Source organism: Elgaria multicarinata, chromosome 15 (genome assembly GCF_023053635.1).
Source record: "Elgaria multicarinata webbii isolate HBS135686 ecotype San Diego chromosome 15, rElgMul1.1.pri, whole genome shotgun sequence".
Taxonomy (NCBI): domain Eukaryota; kingdom Metazoa; phylum Chordata; class Lepidosauria; order Squamata; family Anguidae; genus Elgaria; species Elgaria multicarinata.
In genome coordinates, this window is record NC_086185.1 from 17,631,193 (window position 1) to 17,649,422 (window position 18,230).

At 41.4% G+C, this 18,230-nt stretch overlaps 1 protein-coding gene across 1 annotated transcript in view; it reads right to left on the reverse strand.

The window, feature by feature from the left end:
• DIAPH2 (diaphanous related formin 2) overlaps positions 1–17,855 on the reverse strand; it is a 327,319-nt gene extending 309,464 nt beyond the window's left edge. The window contains exons 1-2 of the mRNA XM_063141950.1: positions 17,678–17,855; positions 557–589 (exon numbers count right to left, since the gene is read on the reverse strand). Of these exons, the coding sequence (XP_062998020.1) occupies positions 557–589; positions 17,678–17,794 (150 nt within the window). The 5' untranslated portion in view covers positions 17,795–17,855. The remainder of the gene's footprint in view (positions 1–556; positions 590–17,677) is intronic.
• Positions 17,856–18,230: the final 375 nt, after the last annotated feature.

Sequence of the window (18,230 nt, forward strand, 5' to 3'; positions counted from 1 at the left end):
ATTGCTTGGCCCTGGATGCAGCTTAGGAAGTGAGGGAAAGTTTATGCTGGAAATCTATGTGAAATGCCTCCATCCTGCTCCATGCATGTAGAATGCAAAACCAGCAATGGCCGAGTTCTTTAAATGAGACAAGAAGGTGCAATATCTTATAAATTGTACATACAATAAATTTTATTAAAATATGCCCTAGAATAGAATGTAGGTGGTCAAACTGTGACATACTTGCCACAAGTTAGTACAGGCACTAGATATTAACGGCATATTTTGGTAGGAGCCATACAGTTCATGGATCAGGATATAATGTAGAATCAAGCAAGACTACAGAACTGTCTGCACCCCACCTTAGTAGACTAGAGGCAAAACCCACACCAAGGCATGGAAGGGTAGTACTATCTCAGACTCTGGATTTGGCTTGCAGTGCATTTTCCATGAAGATCAGCCACCAAAGCTCTAGAGTCTTTCAGGTTCAAAATGTTTCACTATCCACAGTTACTCTTATGCAATACAAGCAGCATGCACTAGAGATAAATACAAACGCAGCACATGAGAATCTTACCACATCATCTGCCAAAGTTTTTATCTGAAGGTTCTATTCAAATCAAGAAAACAAAAACAAAAAGTGTGTTACCCAACACGCTTTTTAAATTTAAGGTAAAGCCCCCTCTTTTCATATATTTCAAAATCTTGTTCTTCACACTAATATATCACATCATTTCAACCCCACCTATTTGACATGTATTTCTCCAGCAGTAACCATTAGCAATTAAGAGAGGCCTGCATCAACATAGAGAGAATAAGGACTTGGAGTTGGCAGAGAAACAAAGAGTAAAAGCTAATTCAAAGCATTACATTTTACCGAAGTACCTTAGCCTGTTGTATAAATAAATAAAGGACTTTATTTACTGATGTAAAATATTTCCTGAACTCAACCCAAAAGCAAAATATTTATAGCTAATAAAGGAAGAGGCTCCAAACAAATAAACTGCTTAAGTGGCATTATGGTCCACACCATTTTGATCACCCAGGTGCCCCAAAAGCATGAAGAAAGTTTGACAATGAGATAGAAGGTGATATGGCAATGGTATTCCAACCCTTGTTTTTCTAGGCAGAAACTTGCTCTATAAATTGAAGAATGATCCAGCTGACATTGAAGTCCTTTGAACAGCCGCTTGCCTTGAGAAGAGAAACCCAGTTTGTAATCCCTGGTCACTAATCTTTTACACTTACCTGATAAGAGGGCACAAAAAATGTAACGTTCTTCAAAATATAATGCAGATTGCCCTCACAAAGATTTCCTATGATTTATCATAGAAATAAAATGACTCAAGGGAACTTTTGCTTAAGTGACAACCCCTTTACATTGTTAATAGAAACATTTACTCTGAAAGCCATTCTGGATGAAACTATGGTTATCAGAAGATACTTCGGCTCACCCAAGGTGCATCCAGTGATTACTGATTTACTAGTGCTCTCTCAGATACACACATGGCAGTAATTAACACATTCTGGAATTAAGATTCTCTGCTTCCACATTATGGACCCTGAGCTAAAAATTCAATTTTTAAAAAGTACACGCAAAACAATACTACTTTTTCATATGACAGTTCTGTCGCAAAGCAAAGCCTTTTCGGATGTAAATTTTGTATCTGTGCTGGATTCTAACCTTAGTCCTAAAATCTCTCAACAGTAGGCACATCCCACTGAATTCTGATAGTTACTTCTGAATAAATGTACTAGGCACCAGGCTGTTCATCTAACATATTCTGATATGTCTTATACACTGATTTAAAGTGTACATAGATTGATATTTCACTTTTTAGCAAACAAGGAAAAAAGCTATAGGAATATAAATTGTGTGTTCTTGCTTTTAACTATGACTGATTAACTTCTCCAGTAACAGGAAAACACATTCTTAGCGTTCAATCAATGTCGCCATGTGAAAACATACATAATTCAAGCTGTAACCAGTCAATTATTGTAGTTAGTGTCCCTGAAGTATAACTTTTACTGAAGTAAGTTCCGTTAATAGTTTGAACCCTAATTTTGTTCTAATTGCAAAACTGAGATGATGAAATTTGATCTAAAATTCATCTTTATTCAACAAGCTACTTATAAACAGATCATGCCGCCACTTTCCCTAACTATTCATGAAACTGAATGCCTGCACACGATGAAATAGATCACATTAAGCAAAGAATTCCTGTCTAAATGTTGTCCATTTCTCCATGCAGTACATTCAACCTAAGAACTGATCTGAAAAGGAACTATAACATGATTTCAGCACTCTTCAGTCTGAAAAAAATATCCTTCTATCATGGTAGCTTTAAAAAATATTTTGTCCCATTTTTTAGCTAGGGTGGAGGGGAAGGAGACTGCCGTTGTGAAAATTTCCATTCTTTTTCCTGGCTTTCATTTGCTACTTAAAGAACATGCATTGTTAAATTTCAAATTGTGTAGCACACATGAATCAGGTAGTTTGCAAAAAATTTGCTAATACCCCTAGTAATGGTACATTACTGACCTGTAAAACCATCTCACATTCAAAAAAGTTTTATAAGATTATGTCTAATCTTATTAAATTCAGTGGCAGTGAGCACAACTACTTGGAATTAATCCCAATTGCCCACTAGGAGTCTCCACAGAACTAGCAACAATACATACAATGAGGAAAGCCACAACAGCTCTAAAGAGCTCAGCAGTTTTTCTGAGCAAACCACACCTACAAGCCACATAGACAAGAATGTGGGAGAACTAAACTGTATTCAAATCACCAGAGATTATACTTTACTTAGCCACTAATTATGTAACTGACATGACAACAAATGACCTAATTATACCCCCTAGAAAAAGCACAGGTTTGCAAAAACAACACCATGGTTTTACTAGGGTGTACTGTTAGTCATTCAAACTGATGAACATTCTTCAAATGTTTGCCAGATAGAAGGTAATGTTCATTTCAGGAGCATCTAAACTCAAGCATGCTATATGAATACACTAAGGAAAATAGCTCAAGTTGAGCAGCAAGAGCTCTTATCCTTCTAACATTTTTAGCCTTCTCCAACCTGATACCATCAAGATGTTCCATCTAGCATGGACAAAGTCAAGAATGCTGAAAAAACTGGGGGTTTCATAAATCCATAAACATAATTTTAGGGGCTGCCATAACTCTCGTAGCCAGCAAGAAGTGAAATCTGGAGTGAAATCAAGGGAGGGGTGGAATATTTATGATTTTTTTTTTTGCAAAGCCTAGCACAAAAGAGATTGACCTTCCCTTCCCTCAATCCCTGCAAATAGTAGAGTAATAAGGATTGGTAACAGCCACAAATCATCCAAGGCCTGCCAAATTTTGCAACCCTTGAAACTTACCACTTCATTTTTAAAAAAACCGTTCTAGATGAAGATTCCAGAAAGGAACCTGATTGTTATTTCCCTAATATGATCAGCCAAATGCTTCATCACCTGCAAACCTGACACAGAATTATATACATACATCCAGTTGTCTGACACCAATGTTCTTGTAACAGTCTTGATGCCTAGTTTGTTTCCAAGCCCTAATTAAAAGATACTAGTCTTTATATTTACTTGCAGATTTGTATACCGTTTGAGGTGCCTAGTTTGGCAGAAAGGTAATTAAGATTTTTTTTAAAAAAAAATCCACACTTTTTCTTTACACTTACCAAACCTGCAAATACCAAATCTGCATTCACAAACAACACAATTCTAAAATCCAAAACATTTCAATATACCAGAAGCAACTGAGCTCCCAAGCCCTGGACAGTTATAGTAGAAGACTAACATCTGCATCAAAAGGAAATGATAGTGACCGCAGAATTAGTCCAAAATGGCCCAAACACAACATTCCCTATGTTTCTGGGGTCAATCTACAGGTTCAGAAAATGCATACAGCCAATTACTGGGACTGAGCTGCTTTAACATGCAATGGAAAGATGTATCTTTGAACATTTAGTCATGTAAAAATGCTCCCACGTACAGAGCTAGCATACTGGCAGAAAGGTAGGGTGTAGCTTTCCATGCTACCTTTCCACCATCATAGAGTACATGATCCCCTACCTCTGAACTGGAATAGTCCCAAACTATAGTTCCTTATCATACAGATAAGCCCTGCAGGCTTTAGGAAATGATCAGTAGACTGGGGGGGGGGTTGAGGGGCTGAGAGAGAACAGATGGAGGATGATGTTGACTTAGGAGGAAAAAACCAAGAAAGCAGAAAGGGTCTTTTCAGGACAAGGTTGCCAAACACCAAGGAAAGACACACAGTTAGCCTGTTCCTATCCTTTAAATTATCTCTTGAAGTTTTTTATGGCATAGAAATAAACATCATCAGCTAATTGCCACACATCACACTGATACTAGTGAGACAACTAGACGAGCTGGGTGAAAAGTTGGCAATCCTTTAAAGCAGGAAGTGTCTTGAATAGGCTTCAAGAGGCCTGATTCTTTCACTGGTTGCCAAATTCTTTCATTGCTCATGTACCTTTCAGAGGTTTGATTCACCAAAGTAGATAGGTAAAGTTTTTTCATGTTACGATGGAACTAAAACATGATCAGGTATATGTTCATTGATGTAGTTCCAAACTCCTGTTGAAAAGAAAGCTACAAACATTGGTAACCCTATTACAGGAAGAACAGACTATAATAAAGTTTATGGCTGTTCTTGGGTGTCATTTTTGGCGGCAAACCTATTCCCAGATAAGTGTGTTTATGTCTCACTGAACTCAGATTTACTTCTGAACAAACAAGTATAGATGGTGTGGGCTATCCCCCCCCCCCCCCGGTGAGACCGCTGCTCCGCCAAAAAGCTTGAGGGAGGCCAAAAAAATAACAATTTATCACTAACTTTTAGCAGCAAACTGTTTGAGCTAATTTTTGCCATTTTAGCTTTCCTTAGCAGAGATCACCACCAAAAATCAGCAGCAAACTCCTGCTTTTCTGTGCCAGTGGCAGGAGTGCAGCCTGCAGGGGGAATGGTAGAGACAAAAATGTAGAGGATGCATGCATAGGAAGTACATCCCTAACGTATAGGATCATGCTGTTAGTATGAGCACTCTGAGATGCTTCAAAATATGCCTTGTAAGTTCTTGTACATATTTCTTTCTAAACTTGGTACACTTTCTGGTGGTAATGAGGAAAGAATAAAATGAGTCACCAAATTCATGCAGATAGCTCTTTGACCCAAATTTCTTACTACATTGAAAATGCTGCAGTATTCCCCCCATTTCATTTTCTCTGAAATTGCCAGTCTAAAGAGGGTGAATAAGTTTTGAACATATAAAGCCTATGTTATATACCTACATAATATAGAAAGTTGTTGGGTTTTACCCAAAAATGTTATCGGTAACTGTAAAAAAAGTTTAGCCTGTTCCTTTGCACAGGTGGTTATGACATGCTTTAATTAAAGTGCACTCATACTAGAACTGGAAAGGCATCATTTTCCATTGTGTTATTTGCCACTTATAAGGGACAGATGGCTTTATCTGCAATGTTGTCCAGTTGGCACACCTCACAAGCACTAAATTAAGTTAAACCAGGGTAAATAAGTGCCTCGTATTGGTTCAGACTGTTCAGATGCTCTCTTGCTTTGCTGAAACACTTAAATGGCAGAGCATTTTGTACACAGTGTTGTGTGCAGCAACCCAATCATTTCCCCATTTTCTATGATATAGCTTATATACAGAACTGAAACTAAATAGTAGCATCCATATCAAGTTTCAAAGTTTAAAGAACATTTATGTCATTTATACTTTCCCATGCTTAAACACATTGCTAGATTACAATTGGAATTTTATGTTAGCCTGAGAAACAAACAGAGATAACATTCTTTCCAATAGCCATTTGAACTTATTTATATTCAGTTGTTTGATTTGTTTGCTGCTGTTGTTCCAATATGCTATAAAGGCTCATGTCAGCTGCAACAAAGCCAGTCAATGATATATGAAAGAACAAGTTTTTATCACAATTTGTGCCCATACCCAAGCTAACTATGGCCAAGCCATTACTGAGAGCACAGTAGCAAGTGATACGTGTTTTGTTGTGCTTAATGAACACTTTTGCACAACCTCATTTCTTTCCTATCAAGAGTACTGTGTGTGTTTTTCTTAACTTTTTTTTCTTAACTTTAATTTGCTACTGTAGAAGTTGGAACAATTATGATGAAACAGGGACCCACTGTCAGTGGAATGGAGTCCAGCGATCTATAATGAAGGACTATGCCCTACATTATTATTTGAAAGCCTGAAGTTCCAGACTTCTGCCTTGAGATGAGTACAAAGGGACAGTGGTTGTGCATGTTGCAACATAGTTGCATTCTAAAATCCACTCCCAAAAAAATTCTAGATGATTACTGGGAACATTTGCTTGAAAAATAGCTGAATGGCACTTGCATGCATCTTAAGAATATATACAGTAATACTTAAGCAGCCCCAAGCCAAAGTAATGGATTATATGCAGCCCAATCCTAATTCATTGGAGCTTTATCCAAGTACCTATGGATAGTATTACAAGCCTAGTCTACCTTGTCTTTATTCTCAAATCTATTTTGATAAACATTTCAAAACTGCAGGCCTCTTTTGATGTGGCCACCAAAGCTCCAATCTGTTCCATGGATTCAGATATAGGAATATGCAGTGGTCACTTCTAGCTACCATGCCAGAACTGTGCACCCTCAAATACAACAACTAATTAACCCTAGTTACTAGTCCCCAGATACAAAAACAACATCAGCTTGCCCACAGTTTTGTCCATATTTGGCTTGCCCTAATAAAGATATTACCTGGCCATGGATTTTGTAAGTTTTGAGACAGACAGAGAGAGAGAGAGAGAGAGAGAGAGAGAGAGACAGAGAGAGCACAGCTAGGCTTATTTTTTCTCATTTTTTGAGGTTCAGAACTTGCAACTTGTTTGTGCTATAAAGAACTATCACTCTGAACTCATGGTTACAACATCCTAATCTAAAAATAACATATGATGAAATTAGAGGGCAAAATAAGTAGTGTTTGCTAAACATTTCAACTGCATTTGTCTTCAAATGTTCCCCCCCTCCCTATCAGCGGTAGTGGTCTGTTTCAAGTACGAAGATCCAAAGTGACAGATTATGTCAGCACAATGACTCTGAATGATAATGCAAACTGTTTTAAGAGCACTAGGGAGCACTCATTATTGGTAAGCATCACAGAGTGTATTTTGAAAGCCAGAATTATAAAGACTCTCAATTGCTTGTTTTAAAAATAAAAATCATTCATTTGAAAGGAGGGAGAAAATGAAAGCCGAGCAAACATAGTGAAGTCATGAGAAGCAGTTATTCTGAAGTTTCTACATCAAACCCTAAGCTACATCTTGAATAATTCACAATGCCTGTTTCTACATAAAGTTTTAGCCAGTTTCACTTTTCTTATTGATGAAGTTTCTCAGTAGTATTTGTCTTAAAGCAAGGATGTGGTAAAACCATTATCAGAACACCAGTGATTTTGCATAACTGAATCTCACGGTTTAGAGAAGAAATACCTTCAAACATCATCACAATAATGACATGCACCACTACACAATACAATGGCCATTCCTATATCTTCACGCTGGCTTCCTCCCAATCCTAGCTATGAAGCATGTTCAGCTTCAACATTATAAGGTTATCAAATTTGAAGCATTTGTCTTCACAGTGTGACAGGTTCATATCAGCTATGCCTTTAACTCACATAGCAGGAAATGGGATTGCACTCACCCTGAAGGAGCAGGTTCGTAGCTTGGGGGTTCTTTTAGATCCATCATTGTCACTTGAGGCTCAGGTGACCTCAGTGGCACGGAGTGCCTTCTACCAACTCCGGTTGGTGGCCCAGCTACGCCCCTATCTAGACAGGGATAACCTGGCTTCAGTTGTCCATGCTCTGGTAACCTCCAAGTTAAATTACTGCAATGCACTCTACATAGGGCTGCCTTTGAAGACGGTTCAGAAGCTGCAGCTCGTGCAAAATGCAGTGGCCAGATTGATTTCGGGAACCAGAAGGTTTGACCATATAACACCTGCTCTGCTCCGCTTGCACTGGCTGCCTGTATGTTTCCGAGCCCAATTCAAGGTGCTGGTTTTGACCTATAAAGCCTTACACGGCTTGGGACCACAATACCTGACGGAAGGCCTCTCCCAACGTGTATATACCCTGTCACTACGTTCAACATCTAAGGTCCTTCTCCAGGTGCCTACTCCGAGAGAGGCTCGGAATGCGGCAACGAGGGATAGGGCCTTTTCGGTGGTGGCCCCCAGACTATGGAATGATCTCCCTGACGAAGTTTGCCTGGCACCAACGCTGCTATCTTTCCGGCACCAGGTTAAGACTTTCCTCTTTGCCCAGGCATATGGCGGCACATCTTAATCAACCACATGTTTAGTTTTTAATCGGTTTTTAATGCTTTATGTGTGTATGTTCTGTGTTTTAGAGTTTTTAATTTTGTATACTTGTTTAAATAAATAAATATACAATTGAGGAAGAATTCAAAAATTATGTTGTATGTACACTTGGGACCAATTCACAAGTGCACAGTGATAACTTGATGCCTCAACTAAACATGTGAATTGGCTTCATGGAGAAGTCAAAGCACTGAATGAGAAAATAAATGTGTCAGCTGTCTTCAGCAGCAAATGTCATAGTCTGAGTACTACATATTTATTATCAGTCTACAATGTTTGAGAACCAAAAAACAATAAGGAAATGGATTTAGTATTTATAAGGAGAGCAGGGTTCAACCACAATTGGCATTTAAGTTGATGCACAGATGCAGTCTCTCTACCCTGTTTCTAATGCTCTTCATTCATTTTTACACTGCAGACCAGCATTTACCCAAGCTGATGATCTCAAGATGTGTTAGTCTACAACTCCATGGCTGGAGGATGCTGGAAGTTGAAGTCCAACACATCTGGAGGACATCAGATTAGGAAGACTGTACTATCTACATTAATATTGCTGCAATAGTAATACCAATATACAATAATGCAGCAGTACAACATCCAGGGATTCTCTTCTTTGCCACATGGGATCTGAGTTGGAAGACATCACAGGAAGGATACACAATTCATTGCCACATCATACACCTACCTCTTATACAATCAACCTGCACAAGCCCATCCTCAAAACACTGCAAAAAGAAACTGAAATGGTCCCTATATAATAAATAGCTTCTGATGTTTCCAACAAGAAAAATAAGTCATACAATGAAAGCTGAAGTTAAAAAGCCCCCAAAGCCCAGCTTCTCTACTAGGCCATTTGACCTGGATGAAAATGTATTTCCAGCATCAGATCTGGTGTGGTCAGTCATATACCACCAGGCCATCCCAAAGCAAAAATGTTAACAAGTGTAACTCTACCTACAAACACTCTCAAGTTGTAAGTGTCCCTGATGTATTGGGAAAAGGTGAGTCATTTACAGGATGAGCAAAATGTTTTATAAACCCAACAGATCACAAGCAAAATTTCATTTAATAGTCTTCACAGCCAATGTATAGCTATTTGCCATGTGACAGCTTATAAAATTGAAACACTGAGGGTTTGCATTTCAGCAGAACATGCAGTTTTGCCTGGTACTGCATGCGTGCAGGCAGCTTACATTTTTATACAGCCTTAAAGACATAATGTACCTGGAATATTTAGATAGGACATGTACATAGCTTCCAAATGATAAAGCCATGACTAAAAAGCTTTTAGACATTTTTTGCTAGGGCAATCCTCAGGCACAATCCAACTCACTGGTATTCAAGCTATGTATTTCAAAACACATTGCTGCATTTCCTGTGTTGAAAAGGGGTTATTTGGAATTCCAGAGTTGGGAAAGAGACATTATGCTTTGGTTTCTATCTGGAACTATATACCTTGCATGCAGAACCTGAGTTAGTGTTGTATACTACCTAACATTTTATCATCAATGATGATAGAAACTAAGGAGATATTTCAGCGAAGTTTACTGAATACAGTTACGAGAAAAATTTCCTTCACAGAAAAAAATGGGGTTTTGAAGGAGAATTCAAAGAATGAAGTCAGAGCCATCGTGGGAGGCAGTTCCATGTATAAAGGGGCAAAAAGGAAGAGGTTGTTTCAAAGAACTAGCACATGGCAACATTCCCCAAAGAGTAGCTGTTTGCCCTCACAAATCCTATATCCAATATACTCCCCTAGAGTCTGATACATTCAAATTTAACCAGGACATTGTTATATAGTGCAATAGGGTTACAAACTATTCACTGCCCTGAGAACTCTTGTAGAAAGGCAATATAAATGTTTCATACAGAAAGTTAACCACTGCCAATACATACGGCAAGTGCAATTCCAAACAACTTCAACAGTAACAAAACGACCACTCTCAAATATAACCCCTGCAAAATTTATAGCGCAGGGGATAAACTGACAGGCACAGGACAGAAGCAGAATATGACAAAGAAATAAGGAGCCCTTTGCCCTGCAATACCCAAACTCCTACCAACAACAACTGCTTCGAGGCTCGCCTTCATACCCAATATAACTGGGGTCAGGGATTTGGGTCCTGAGAAGACCCAGAGAGGAAGAGACTGAGCTTCCCTCGAGATTTGAAGGTGGCTCCCACAGACTTATATTTGTGCGAAGTGACACTTCTACATAAATAGATGGGAATAAAATGGGTCCAAAATTTACAAAATTAGTTTGGCAGGTTATCAACCTTGTAAATTGTGTGCATGGTAGTTGCCAAGACAACTTATTTAGTTACAAGGCCAAAAATAAACTGAAAGAACTTTATCCTCAGACACATAGTCAACTGCAATGTTTTGAATACCAATAATCTTAACTGAATTTTTCTTCTGGATCTATCAAGCATTTGAGATTTCAGATCTGAGAAGCTATACAAGTTTAGAACTCTCTCAAAATCTCATTTCAATTCTAAATTTCAATACTCTTAAAAATGGAATAGAAAGTACTCTGCATGATCTCCTAATGCTTAGTGCTTTCAGAACTACTCTGACAGACTAAGAGAGCAATCCTATGGACCCTGGACAAGTGTCCCAGACACCACAGGATGGCTTGGATTCCCTCCTCCCAAGTTCAGAGGCAGCACTCCAACCTCAGAACAGGGATTTAGAGACCCACCCTCCTTAGCCCCTCACAGCAGACATGAAGAGAACCACACTACTGAGTCTCCGAGGTTGGAAAAACTAACTTGGAGAGAGGGGAAAGGGAGATTTCTCATGGGCAAGGAGGGGAGAAGACCAGAGAGACCAGGATATAATGTATCCTGAGCCTCCTCCCCTTCCCTTCCGAAGCGCCCTTGTTAGATGGCCTAAGAAGCCTGTCTAGCAAAAACTCAAAGGTCAAAGGAGAAGAAGGCAAAAATTGCCTCTGCTCCTCCTCTTGCTCCGCCGGCTTCAACCCAGGGTACAGGAATCTTGGAAGCCTTTCAAGAAGCAGAGACACAGCATTAGACAAATGTCACCCTAATGGTCCAACTCCGGTAGCTACCACCACACAATTTACATCATAAACTACAGATCGCTAATCTAGGTTTATGCTTGTTATGTTTATCATAACTATCCAGTACATATACCACCTGCTCCTCTATGACACGCCCCTGCAGCTGGACAAATCTTTATGATTTCCCTGGAAATAATAAATGGTGTATCAAAAGAAATAAGACAGCAATTACCATTCCAATTTCTTATAAATAAGGATTCTTATCTTAAAGTTTACAAAATCAGTCAAAACAGCTCACATTGAACAAGTGAAAAGTAAACTTTGTTCCTAGAACCCAACCTAGAAAAGTTGTCAAGAGCAAGGTGAACCCATGAAGCTGAGGGTGTGCATTCTGAAACACACTAGACTTCCCTCATCAAGGGAAAAATTCCTCTGAAAGTAGAATGATATAATTGTTCCTAGGAGAACTGTTCAAACGAACTCATTTATATAAGGCTTGAATAAAAAGATAAACTGTTAAAATGTTGATATGACAGTTTTTCCTGTAACCAACATAGACGGAAGTCTAAAGACAAAGTAATTGTTATACATCAACTGCTTTTCTGCACAACATCCAAAGTAGCATACTGCTAAAATATGAAAGTAGTGTAGAAGGTAACTTTTTTAAATGGCTATGGGGTGGTATATAAATGGAATAAATAAATAAATTAGAAGGCTACAACCATTCTTTGTGGGCAGTTTACAATAAAAGCTACATAAACAATCTAGAACAGGCATGAATGTAGATTAGATCAAGTCAGTTTCGTTACATTTATGTATGCGGAATCATTTGATAATTACAATTTTGAATATTGAAGGACTGACAGAGGCACTTCCATTATCAGGATAGTAATGTAAACAGTCCAGTCTTCATCCATGCCTATTTGCCACTTGCCTATTCAGACACATGCAATTGTACCCATTTGAGCAGTGAAGTACCAAACTGTACATAAGCCAGTGTGTGAGTAGGCAAGTGCCAAAGTGTATGCTTATACATAACCCATGTTAGTGACAGTTAATCAGTTCATATGTTCTTTTAGGCATTTCAGTTGTTTGTACTTCAAATAGTATTGGAAGGATTTTAAATTTTAAAACACTGGAATTCAGAATTCGTCGGAATCACTAATTGATGACATTGATTTCATAATTGATTATCAAAACTTGTCTATTTATTATGCTCAACTTTACAGAAAGCCCAGACTGATGTATTATGAAATCACTATTGAGTTCAGAATTGAATACAAGCTTTAGAGTGGATCGCAAGCAAAAAAAAATGGGGGGGGGGGGGCGGGGGGGGCTAGCTCCAACCACCTAGACCTCCCCAAAAAACCTCTTGTAGCAACTTCATTAGCTGCTTCTCTCATTGCAACCACCACAGCTCTGGCTCTGCAAGGAGGACTCTGTGGGGTCCATCTTCGTACTGGTGATTGGCAACAGCAAACAAGTATCACATGACATCAAATCATCACGAAGGAAGGCCACGCAAAAATAAGCATTCTGAAAGGGGTGATGCACAATGTCATGCCACAATTCCAAACTACAGCTCCTAAGATGTATCTTGAGAGCCAGTGTGGTGTAGTGGCTAAAGTGTCGGACCGAGTGTCAAGAGAAGCAGGTTCTAGTCCCCACTCGGCCATGGAAGCTCACTGGGTGATGTTGGGCCAGTCAAAGACTCTCAGCCCAACCTACTTCACAGGGTTGTTGTTCTGAGGATAAAATGGAACAGAAGAGGATGTTTGCAGCCTTGGGTTCCTTGGAGGAAAAATGGGAGGGATATAAATGCAATAAATAAATAAAATCACACGCACTCAAAAACACGGAACAAGATTTCATATTAAAGGAGAACTCCTACCCAAGCTCACATAGACAAATTTGTTACTTTCAGATCAAACAACGGGGACATTCACCCATCATTAGTTTTAATTACTATTTTGTGTACTGTGCTCATCATCTTTACTACCTTTAATATGTTTACTGCATACTATTGTTCACTGCATATTATTGTTTTGGTTTAAATTACGCTGTAAAGCAATTGGAATAAATATTATGAAGACCTTAAATAAATTATCAAATAAAAAGACAAGGACTAGTATCCTCATTTCACCCCTATCCTAAATTCGTATGTTAGCCTAAATTGCATAGGAACATAGGAAGCTGCCTTATACTGAGTCAGACCATTCGTCCATCAAGCCCAATATTGTCGACACTGACTAGAAGCAGTGGCTCTCCAGGGTTTCCTGACCTATCTGGAGATGCTGAAGACTGAACCTGGGACCTTCTGCATGCAAAGCAGATGCTTTACCACTGAGCCACAGCCTCTCCACTATGAGCTACAAATTCCTCCTTTCTTCCCAAAGATAGCCAGCAGTAACCTATCAAGTTACATCATGCAACATGCTGGGCTTGACGAATCCAAGGCTGGAGTTAAAATTGCAGGAAGAAACATTAACAATCTCAGATATGCAGATGACACCACTTTGATGGCTGAAAGCGAGGAGGAGCTGAGGAGCCTTATGACAAAGGTGAAAGAAGAAAGTGCAAAAGCTGGGTTGCAGTGAACCTCAAAAAAACCAAGATTATGGCAACCAGCTTGATTGATAACTGACAAATAGAGGGAGAAAACGTGGAGGCAGTGACAGACTTTGTATTTCTGGGCGCAAAGATTACTGCAGACGCTGACTGCAGCCAGGAAATCAGAAGATGTTTACTTCTTGGGAGGAGAGCAATAACAAATGTTGATAAAATAGTTAAGAGCAGAGACACCACACTGACAACAAAGGTCCGCATAGTTAAAGCAATGGTATTCCCCGTAGTAACCTATGGCTGTGAGAGCTGGACCATAAGGAAAGCTGAGCGAAGGAAGATAGATGCTTTTGAACTGTGGTGTTGGAGGGAAATTCTGAGAGTGCCTTGGACTGCAAGAAGATCAAACCAGTCCATACTCCAGGAAATAAAGCCAGACTGCTCACTTGAGGGAATGGTATTAAAGGCAAAACTGAAGTACTTTGGCCACATAATGAGAAGACAGGATACCCTGGAGAAGAGGCTGATGCTAGGGAAAGTGGAAGGCAAAAGGAAGAGGGGCCGACCAAGGGCAAGATGGATGGATGATATTCTGGAGGTGACAGACTTGACCTTGGGGGAGCTAGGGGTGGCGACGGCCAACAGAAAGCTCTGGCATGGGCTGGTCCATGAAGTCACAAAGAGTCGGAAACGACTGAACGAATAAACAACAACAAAACCTATCAAGAAAATACCATGCCACACCACACCACAAATGCCACTCCTATAGTCACTCACTTTGTATTTCTCCTGACAAACAAATGTAAAAATGTTTGCACATTTTAAAAGTACAAACCATAAACCTAACTTTAAGCCAGCCCATGTGACCTCAAGTGCAATCCCTGTTTGTTCTCAAGGCCACAGCAAATCCATCACCACCCATTTTGGAAACAAAAAACCTCCTTACAACCAGGCCATCTCAAGACTGGATTCCCAAAATCAAGTCTGAGTACCAAGCCAACCCCACACTAATCCAAAATAAAGTTACCATTTTTGGGTAGGCATCGGTAATAGTTGTGTAATCAGCAGAAATTTAGCCAGTAACGCTTATTGTGGTCTGGAGTTGCAGTGACAGAAAATATGCAACTATTAAAAACTTATTAGATGGTTGTTGAAGATCCAGGAACATTGCCAAGAAAAAAAAAAGTGGCAGCCTTCTGGGTACAGTTGCTGACTTCTTTTTCAAAGTAGGACTCCAATGTATTTAAAAGCCACATACCATGTGAAGAATCAATAGGTGAAGTATTTCCCAACCACTGTGTCTCCAGTAAGAAACTACATCCATTGAATGCCAGGTAGTAACAATGCTTTGAAGCCTCTCCTCAAAGAGAAAGTATCATTACTATGATTCTCTGCAGGTCTAGGCTTACCAGCTATTTTACTGGGCCTCTTCTTGTGTCTAACCGTAGTATGACATACAGAAACTTAGCAAGTGAGGCTTTTCCTAGCATCTATGTGACAGGAAAAACTTCAGCAGCTTGATTTCTACAGAATGTTATATTGTGATAGGGCAGGAACAACCAGAGAATCTTGGTGTGGCATTGTAAAGACAGCTAACAAATGTATTGTAGCTTCATGTAACAAAAAGGTTCCTGGCCACAGAAGTTCATGCCACAATATAATTTGTCAGGGTTTAAGTATCACCACACTACTGGCCCGTTCAGACGACCCTGAGGGCTCTGCGGTCAGCACTAACCACAAACCATATGCTTGCACACGACACTGTTAACCCTGCCCGGTTCCCCAGTTCCTTAATCACACGCTAACCTCAAAGCAGTTAGATGAGAGCCTGAGTCCTCCAAATGCTCCACCCCGTATGACATCAGCCCTTGCGCTAAGAGAGCAGTTATGCAATTTAGGCTATTTAGGCAGCTCTATACGGCTAGCTCTATAATTTCGGTCCCTTAAGCACAGGTGTGTCAGATGTCATCTTAAGCCAAAGTTAGTGCCGCTAACCCTGCTGCAGAACAGGGTTAGTGAAGCCGACCACAATGTACTTAGCAGACGCACCTGGTTAAGGAAAACACATGTTAATCCTGCTACTTAACCAAAAACCCTTAACCAGCATGGTTAACGGTGTCATCTGAACCTACATGCGTTTTTGCTGTTCTATTTCTGTATATTATTGGGTTGCTGTTTAACTTACATGGAAAGGGCCACGGAAGAGTTGCCAACCCTCACAAGGTACTGTCTTCCCTTCTGCCCTCAAATAGTTATCACTTAACAGCAATCCGGCCTGCAACAACGAGCAAGTGAAACTGTTCATCTCCATGCCTGTGGATTTCTGCATCTCAAACCTCTGTGGAAAGGCACAGGAGCAGGGCTAGTGAAAGCAGTTGGCATCACAAGCCATTGTGGAAAACACAGAAGCAGGTCTGTGGAAAGAGACCAGTCAGCACAATTAAGAGCCAGTGTGATGTAGCAGTTAGAGTGCTGGACTTGGACCAAAAAGTTGCCAAATCAAAACCTTCCTCAACCATGAAGTTCACCAAGTAACCCCGGGCCAGTCACAACCTATGTCACAAGATAACCTATGTCACAGGTTTGTTGTGAGAATAAAATGGAAAGGAGAGAGCCATGTATTTTGTAAACCGCCCAGAGAGCTTCGGCTATTGGGTGGTATAGAAATGCAATAAAAAAATAAAAAAATAAAAATAAATATATGCTATCCTAACCTCCATGGAAAAGAAAAACAGGATAGAAATGTAATAAGTTTTTAAAAAATGGAAATTGAAGCTTTTGTGAAAGGAACAAGAGCTGGGATATTGAACGAAGCTAGTAATCTATCTGTCGCATGACCGCGCGCACACACACCTGTTCAGAATGATTTGAGCATGCTTGTTTAAGAAAGCCTATTCAAGATTGCCAACTTTTGAACCAGCCCCAGCAGCGACACCCATTAACAGCAAGTTGGTCTGCAGCAACCCACAAGTAAGACCATTCCATCTCCACGCCAGCAGAAGCTACACCTGCCTACTGTTGCATTCGCGAACTTCTACAAAAGGGGCAGGAGCAGGGCCAGTTTGCAATCCAGGCCGGCTTCCTGGTCGGCCACGGTGCGAACAGAGTGCTGGACTTAAATGGATCCTTGGTCTGCTCCAGCAGGGGCTCTTCTTATGCTCTTACAGCGCTGTGAAAAAAAAGGCCAGTGGGGAAAAAGACACAGCAACCAGCAACAGTGAAAGAAGCTTGCAGCACACACAGATCTCTTCAGCTTGCAACGCACGCAGACCTCTCCCCTCTGCTTGCTGGGGTTGCTGACTCTGACTGAAGCAATTCCTGGAGATTCTTCCCTTACAACCCGATATTTCCCACAATACCCAACCCTTAAACTCTCCATAATCTGGAGGATTAGTGACGACTCCGGGAGGCTCCAGGCCATGGGTGTGGGGGAGGCAGGCCACGCCACCCCCACTCCCAAGGATGGCCAACTTTTTAACCACAGCCGCCCGGCCTGGCAGTCCACGCCCTGGCAGCCGGCCTCACCTGCCCACGGGGGCACCCGAAAGCCGGTCTCTCCGCCAGGCCAAGCCGGCTGGGCTGGGAGGAGGGGCCTGGGGGGGGGGTCCGCCTGTTTATCCTCCTCACATCCCTCCCTCGTGGCCCTCACTCACGCCCAGCCCCGCCGCCTCACTCACCAGCTTGGGCTTATTCTTACTCTCGTCCTCAGGGACGCGGCCGACGCCGACGCCCCGCCTGGCGTTCATCTTCCCCGGCACTTCCTCCCCGCCGCCGCTGGCTCCCTGGTTCTCCATGCCGCCTCGCCTCTGCCTCGGCTTCCCCCCTCAGGCCTTCCCCATCGGCGCCCAGGTGAAGGCGGCGCCCGGCCCGGCGCTTTTGGCCGCCGCCTCGCTCGCTCGCTCGCTCGCGCGTCTCAGCCTGTCAGGGCGCTCGGCTGGGCGCGCGCGCTCCCTCGCCTTCTGCGCATGCGCCCTCCTCCTGCTCCTCGCCCGTCGAAGAGGAGAAGAAGACGGAAAGGAAGTAAGTGTGTGTGGGGAGGGAACGTACGCTCCCTTTCTCTTGAAGACGGGATGAGGGAAGGCGCATGCGCGCACCGCTCTCGGCACGCTGAAGCCGTGCCAGCGCCGCTGCCCTCACTCCAGGCTCAGAAGGACGACAGTCGGGACCCGGAAGCGGCTTCGAAGAGATAGAGGGAGGGAGGTGAGGGCGCAGAAGGAAGAGCCTGGCGGA